The 8,517-nt window shown below is 33.6% G+C and overlaps 1 protein-coding gene across 1 annotated transcript; it reads left to right on the top strand.

Annotated features, from left to right (window-relative positions):
- Nucleotides 1–3,560: 3,560 nt before the first annotated feature.
- On the top strand, nucleotides 3,561–6,320 carry LOC105768472 (disease resistance protein SUMM2). The gene has a single exon (XM_012588399.2). It carries the CDS (start codon nucleotides 3,561–3,563, stop codon nucleotides 6,318–6,320), a length of 2,760 nt encoding a protein of 919 aa, XP_012443853.1.
- Nucleotides 6,321–8,517: the final 2,197 nt, after the last annotated feature.

Raw genomic sequence — 8,517 nt, forward strand, 5'->3', positions numbered from 1 at the left:
TTAGAAATTTTATATAGAACTTTCTATTTTTACGTAAATTTGGTTTCTTTTATAATTTTTATATAGAACCAAGTTCAAATTGACAACAAAATATAACAGTTAAGAAATAAGAACTAAAGTTGTTATTATACCAACTAAGAAAATGTCACTTGATAGTCTCTTGATAAAAACAAAATAAAAATCTTATTTGTTGTAGGCCAATTCAGCCCAGACCCAAATCAAAACAATAACAAACAAATCCAATATTAGATAGCCCAATTGAAACCCAAACCTAAACCCAAAATACCAGCCCAATACAACCAAATTTACCCAAACCAGGCCCAATACCCCAAATTACACCTAAAACAAATAACCTATTAGTCAAACTAGGGTTTCAACTTTTCTAAAACCCTAGCTAGCCTAGCGTCGCCGCCGTCGCATCATCAATGCAAGTGGTGCACCTACCTTCTGCCATCGCCACCTGCTCACTGCCACGCCACTGTCAATTACCTGCAAGGAAGAAGACACGCAAAAAACCGAATGTAATCTCTATGAAAGGGGGGTTCTTTCTTGGAGAAATAAAAAAGATTCAAAAAAAATAAAGAAACAAATGTGACTTTACATTTTGTTTTTTTTTTCGAAATAGCAATAAAATAAAATAAAAAGAAAGGCTTTTTTACCTATTTGCAGTCGCCGGAGTACTCAGGGGGGTTGAAAGGCTGCATCGGAGAAAAAAAAATGAAACTTTTCGACTCCACATCGCCGTGCACGACGGCGTCAGCGACCGGCAGCCGGTGCAATGGCTCTCGGCCGGATCCTTGGCCGGATTTTTGGAGAGCAGGGAGAGAGAAGAGAGGGTTTCTGAAATTTTTTTGTTGAAAGAAGAGAAAAATGATTTTTTTGAAAATTTTTTAACTTATATAGGGTGTTAAAACGATGTCGTTTTGGAGGGGTTCAAAAAGCCCCAAAACGACGTCGTTTTGACTTGGATCGGACTTACCCGACCCGAACCGCTTAGGATCCTCGTGTTTTTGGACAAAAGGGCTATTTGCGCTCTCAGTCCTTCTGCTTTTGAGGCTGGCTACAATTGGGTTCTATCTTTTTTTATGTTTTTTAATTTTGCCACAAATTTTCATTTTTCTTTGAATTTGGTCCTTAGACTGCATTTTAAAAGGAAAAATGCCTGGAAAGACGCCGTTTAAAGGGCTGAGAATAATTTCCCATCCGGTCCTTGCCCTTTTTCAGCGCATTTTAGTTGGCTCTTTTTTTATTTGTAATTTATACCTTTAAATTTCATTTTATCCCGATTTAGTCCATTTTTTGTTATTTTGTTATCTTATTAATTAATCTAGTTACTATCATACTTGTATTTTCTTTTTATATTTACTTTTTCAATACTATTATATTATCATATTATGCCATTAGTTTTGTATTATTTTGTTATTATATTTCTATTTTATTTACTTATCTAAGTTTAAATATCTTTTATCTTATTATATATTATTATTATGTAATTACTTATATCTTTTGTGTTTTTCTTTTTTTTAAACTTTAGATTATTTGCTATTCTATTATTAATAATATTATTATTATTTACTCATTTATACCTTTTTTAATTTCAAACTTTGTTATATATATATAAATATATATGTACATACATATTTTATATATTTTATAATTTTATTTATCTTCTTTATTATTATTGTTTTACTTGGCGATTACTTATTTATTTATGTGCCCATATTATTTTAAAGACATTTTAGTTTTATGTGATTATGTACTTCTTATTTTGTATGTTATTGATTTGTCCTTTTTATTTTATTTATTTATCTTATTTTTGTTGTTGTTGCTCGTATTATTTATGATTACATCATCGTATTCATTATTGTTTTGTTACGCATATCAACACCGAGTTTTATTTCTGCCGTTTCGCGTTAGATTAATTTTATTCGATACATAGAACATGACTTTAAAACAAGTAAAACCTTGTATTTTGATTCGATAAGATCGTACCCTAACTTACGGGGTTTTACTTTTCTCGATGAATCCAAGTACACGAATCTTTTCAAACATGAGTTTTTTAAACGATCTCGGGAATTAGCAAAAGATCGTGTTCTAACTTACGGGACATGATTTCTTTTCCAAACCCGAATTATTGAATTGAATAAACTTCAAATAAGTAATTTTTTGGCCCTTTTCTCAATTGTGTCCTAACTTACGGGATATAATTCTCTTTCTCAATTAACATGAAATGTGCCCCTTTTCTCGAAAATTTTTAATATTTTAACAAAGGATCATATTTTAAATCTTTTCAAAGTTTTCAATTCTCGACGCTAAGACACTAATTAATCAACTAGGTACCAATTTTGGGCGTTACGAGGGTGCTAATCCTTTCTTGTGCGTAACCGACTCCCGAACCCGTCTTTCTGAATTTTGTGGACCAAAACCGTTGTTTTAATAAATCAAGTCGTTTATAAAAAAAAACCACTTTTTAAGGTGACCCGATCACACCTCATCAAAAAAGATTGGTGGCGACTCCCATTTTCGTTTTCGTTTTTAAATAAAAAGTCGACCCTTTTATAAAAAAATGGTTTTGCTATTATTCATGGTTTAGTGATTATGGTGTCGTTTATTCTTTTAATAATAATAATAGTAAGTCGAGAGTTAAATCCCACTAATCAAAATGAAAATAAAACACATTTCATGATAATTATATTATTTTTTCTTTTTAATTCAAATATATTTATCTCAATGTGGAAATGGGATTATGGTAAGGTCATAAGAGATGGCTGTTGCTATTATTAATGGTTGATATTCTGGTTTCTATTATAATAATAATCACAAAATAATTATTTAATTATTTAAAGTTATCTTTTTAGTTATATTAGCTAGTTAGTATGGTGGCTTTTAATATTAGTATAATAACAACTTTAATCCTTAGTATTTATATTTTATGTCAATTTAGTTTTAATTCTGAAAAATATAACTCTCAATATTTATCCATTGTATTTTGTCATATAGTTTGGTGCATCTGCACTAATATCGTTAATCTGGGTTGATCTAACATTGATAGCCATTCAGTGGTGACATACAGCAACCTCTTAGAATGCCACATGTTAAACATAAATAAAAAATCTTTAAAAAATAAAAATTAATAAAAAATATTAAATAAACTAAAGTGCTAGTGTGGAATTACCAAATTATTACAATTTTAGAGACAATATATATTAACTGCAGTAGGAGAGTTAATTTTTTTTGGACATTTATAGTGTATATCTTTATAATTTTTAAAAGATTAAATTAAAAAAATTTTATTTTTAAGACATTTATATGCAATTTTACCATTACTAATTTAAAATTTTATAAATTATAAAGTATCTAAATAAAAAAATTTCCATTTTGCCCGCTGCCGGTTCCGACACTGGTTAGCTGTAAAATATAATAATATAAACCAACTTGAAGGTTTGTGATATTGATAACGACGAACTTGTTAAAATCAGTTCTAGCTTTGCTTCATTTGATTATCGATGTCATCTCTTCCATTCATTTCTTGGTGATAAACTCTAGTGAATCGTTGAGAAATGGATCTCGTGAGCCCAGTCCTTGACATCGTCGCTCGTTTGTGGGATTTCGGTGTTAAGCATGTGGCGCATGTGAAACACCTCGGCAAACGCCTAGAAGAGTTGAGAACTGCAATGGATGACCTCGGTGACCACAGAGATGATGTGAGGATAAGGGTAGAGATGGGTGTGAGGTCACAACGGGAGATGGTTACGAAGCGAGTGGAAAAATGGTTGAGCAAAGTAGAAACTATTGAGCAGCAAGTAATTGCCCTTATCCATGAAGGAAATCTTCAGGTTGAGAGGAAATGTCTTGGCTGCTGTCCCAGGAATTTGCAGAAAGCCTACAAGATAGGGAGGAAAGTGTTAAACAAGACAGCAGAAGTGAAGGAACTGTTACAGAATGGGTATTTTGCAACACTCACTAGAAGGCTGTCCCCCCTATCATCCCCTTCCACCGCCCCGGGTAGCCCTCAGATGATGGCTCAATTTCCTATGGAGAATACCGTTGGCCTAGACTCCAAGGTTGAAGACGTATGGGAAAAACTTGAGGATGGAAACGTTGGGATTATTGGTTTATACGGAATCGGTGGGGTTGGTAAAACAACCCTCTTGAAGAAAATCAACAATGAATTCTCTATCCGGGACCCTGTGTTTGATAGCGTGATTTGGGTTACACAATCTGAAGCAACAAAAGTTGAGGAATTTCAAGATATCGTTCGGAGGAAATTGGAAATCTCAGATGACACATGGCAAAAGTGTTCAAACGAGAACGACAGAGCGTGTGAGATATCCAGGCTCTTGAGCCGTACAAGGTTTGTGTTGCTATTGGATGATGTGCGGAAGGGGTTCTTCAAATCCCAACTCACCAGTTTAGGCATCCCCTTACCAAACAAGGGAAATGGGTGTAAAATAATATTTACTACCCGTTCGGAGGAGTTGTGCGGTTACTTAGGAGCTCAAGGGAGAATTAAAGTGGAATGTCTCCCACCAGAACAAGCCCTGAGTTTATTTTCGATGACGGTAGGGGAGGACATCTTAAATTCTAATCCAGAGATTCCGAAGTTGGCTGAAATTGTTACCGCAAGGTGCAGTGGTTTGCCACTTGCACTGCTCACTGTTGGGAGCGTCATGGCTAGTAGGAAGAGTTACCATGATTGGATCTGTGCAGTTGAGATGTTACAAAGCTACCCATCAGAGTTTTCAGGTATGGGAGATTTAGTGTTTCCTCCTATCAAGTTTAGCTATGACAGCCTCACCTCTCCAATCGCTAGAAAATGTTTTCTATATTGTTCTATATTCCCAGAGAACTGGACGATTAGCGTCGATGAGCTTATCGACCTTTGGATAGGAGAGGGTCTTTTAGATGGAACAAATCCACGCAGGCAAGGAGAATTCATTATTAGGACTTTAAAGCTTTCATGTTTGCTGGAAGGTGATGAATCTATGGAATCTGTTTGGATGCATGAAATGATCCGAGACATGGCACTGTGGCTAGCCCGTGACGAAGAGAAAAATAAGAACAAGGTTTTGGTAGCAAGAAGTGGGACGCTTACCGATCAAGAGTTCAGCAAATGGGCAGACTCAAGTTGGGTCTCCGTGTGGGGTAGTAGTGACAAAGAGATCATCCATTACCCACCAACTTGCCCTAATCTCTCGACTCTGCTCATAAGAGATACACTGGTCAACGCATTTCCTGGTGGCTTCTTCGAGTTCATGACTTGTTTGAAAGCTTTAGATTTATCGGGTAATCAAGAATTGGTTGAGTTGCCTCCGGAGATTGGAAGATTGAGAATCCTGCAGTACCTAAATTTGTCATTAACAAGCATAACCAAGCTACCTACGGGCCTTTCGAATTTGAGAAACCTCAGGTGTTTGTTACTGGATTATACTATGCATCTTAAAGAGATCCCACCGAAGGAGGTGATGTCTTGTCTTTCACTGTTGCAGGTGTATAGTAAAATGAATGGGGTGATGGAGTACTTTGATGAAGTGAAAGTTTCAGTTGATGATGAACTTGCTTTCTTGGAGGTGTTGGAGGGATTTAGTTGCATGAATAAGATTTGTATCACCATATTTTGTCACCCCTCTGTTGAAAAGATATTCAGCTCATACTCCAAACGATCATGCATTAGAAAATTAAAACTTATCGATTGCACGGGATTGACTTCACTACGTGCTGTCCATGCGTTACCAAATTTAGGGAAACTTGAGATATTTCGTTGTTGTTCACTTCGAGAAATCAGATTTTCATATCGGGATGAGTTTCACAACCTTCGTCAGGTTCACGTAGGTGTTTGCCCACTGTTGCCAAACCTGAATTGCCTTGCTTATGCTAGAAATCTTGAGATCCTCACAATTCTCGACTGTCAGTCTATGAAACAAGTTATAAGTGAGGAGGAGATAGCAGGAGATGGACAAGATACAAGTGAGGGGAGGGTACTATTCAAAGTCTTCCCAAAGTTAAAGATGCTTTCTCTGACTTGTTTGCCAAGTCTGGAAACCATTTGCCGCTACACCAAGCCCTTTTCTTCTGCTATAGAGATCGAAGTATCTCGGTGCCCATGTTTGAGGCAACTTCCATTTGACAATGAAAGTGTAGATCTCCTGAAGAAAATCAGAGGAGAATTAGAGTGGTGGGCAGCTTTGGATTGGTACAGTTACTCTGTTATGGAGGCCTGTAACTTCAAATTTAAACCCACCTCTGCACCCTCAGGAAAGGCCAAAGAAATGACTTCTTCCACTAGCATGAAAAAACCAGCCAAGGCTTCTAAATCGTGATGGCTTTAACTTGATTATTTTGTGTGCTTGCGTGTGTTTAGCTGTTATCTGTTTACTTCTCATTTTTATCCAAAACGAGACTGGTAGATTCTCGCCATTCATAACTTTGTAGGTCTCAATTAGTAGGACTTAGGCTTTCACAAGCCTCTTGGTGGTCTTCTGGTAACTATGGCATGCTAGGACATGGAGCTTTTTCAAGGAAAGGCAATGGTACCACAAGATGATCTTAGTAGTGCCCCGACCCCCCAGAAAGACTTGAGAGTTCACAATTTCATTTGCTCCCCCATGTTGCCTAGGAGGCCAAGAGTTCTGAGGTGGGAAGCCTTGCTTGGTGAGCAGCTCAAGATCAATGTTGATGCAGCCTAGATTTCTAAGGAGTCTGTTGCGCACGGAGCTTGTGATGCTCATTCAGCTAAGGCCTTATTGTTGGAGGTCTTATGATGGGTAGGGAGCATGGATTCCACCACATTACTATTGAGTCCATCTGCTTTTTTGTTGTTAATAAACTTCATACTTTGATGTTTGGTTTTGCCTTTGTTTATATGATTTTTCAGTATGCCTATAGGTTGGTTAATGGGGTTGCGCATCGGTTGGCCCATTGACCCCTTGAGGAGAACATTGATTTATCATTTGGTTTGAATAATCCGGATGTCATCCACAGGAGTGTGTTGGATGACACTTTAGTTTGATTTATGCATGTGTGTCGTTTTTGGTATTTTCAAGGACCAAATTGAATGAATTGAAACCTACATAATAAGGACTTAAATAAAAAAAATTCAGAATTACATTAAGGATTAAGGTGGATAAATTAAAACTAAAAAAATAGATGAAATTTTAATAAATTTAAAAAGAAAGGATTTAACAATACATAAACTTTTAATATAAGAGAATTTAAGAAAAATTAGAAACAAAAAAATCCATTAATGATATAAAATTTTAAACCTGTTACATGTATAAATTTTAGTTTTGTGTGATTTTATGAATAAAATTTTGATTTGATCCAATTAGTACCATTTTGTGTCGATATATTGAATCAAAACTAAAGTTTCATGAATATATATGAATCATAATTTAAGTTTCACATGTATAATTACACCAAATTAAAGTTCATGTATCAAAGCGCACATTGGATCAAAGTTCATGTATAAATTTGATATATATCCTTTTTTATTTGAAATTTATTTAATTTTAATTGTATAATATGTTTTTTAAATTATGATTAAAACTTTTCTTCTTAAAACATATATATATATATATATATATTATTTCTAAATTAAATAAATTAAATAATAATTATAATTTTGTAGGAAAAGATGATTTTCAACATAAAATATATTTTCTATGCAACAACATAAAAATAATTGATTAATAAAGATATTAGAAGTAATTTAAGTAATTCTATCTATCAAGAAAATTATTTCAAAAAATTAATGTAGTATTTTATAATTTTTTATAAAGGTTATATATTAATAAATTTTATATTAATTTTTATTTAATTTATATATTATAAAAAAGTTATAACTTAGCATAATCTTTTCTCTAAATTAAGTTCATATAAGTTTTTATAATTAAAACTATAAACAGGGGCGTAGCCAGGGGCCCCGATCCCCCCTGAAATGGAAAAATTTTCATTTAGGCCCCTTAAAAGTTTACAAAATTTAAATTAGTAAAAGTAAAATTACATTTTGACCCCCTTAAAAATGATAAAAAAATGATTTAATCTTTTAAAATTATAAAGATATAGATATTAAAATGGTGAAATTACATTTTACTATCGTAAAAATATACAAATTAATTTTGGCCCCCCTAAAAAAAATTTCTGGCTTCGGCTCGAGCTACAAACTATTTAGTGTTCCAATTAGATAAAATTGCATATAATGTTTGTTTTTCTTGTTATTTCTAGTAGCAATCGTATCATCAACTACTATTTTGGACTAACATAATATATATAATGATTTAATTTTAATTTTTCTTACTGTTTAATAATTTTTTATGATAATTAATGTTTTTTAAAATATAAATCATGTAACCGTGTAATTATAATTTGTATTGCCAAACATAACATAGAGAAGTACAATGTAATTATACTTTGTCACCAAACACGTTTAAAAAATACGATTTTACAATTACAAGAGAATATAATTACTACCCTAATGATTACGCTTTGTGAATAATTTACTTTTGGCCAACTTTTTTT

This window comes from Gossypium raimondii, chromosome 5, assembly GCF_025698545.1.
Source record: "Gossypium raimondii isolate GPD5lz chromosome 5, ASM2569854v1, whole genome shotgun sequence".
In the NCBI taxonomy this organism is placed as follows: Eukaryota; Viridiplantae; Streptophyta; class Magnoliopsida; order Malvales; family Malvaceae; genus Gossypium; species Gossypium raimondii.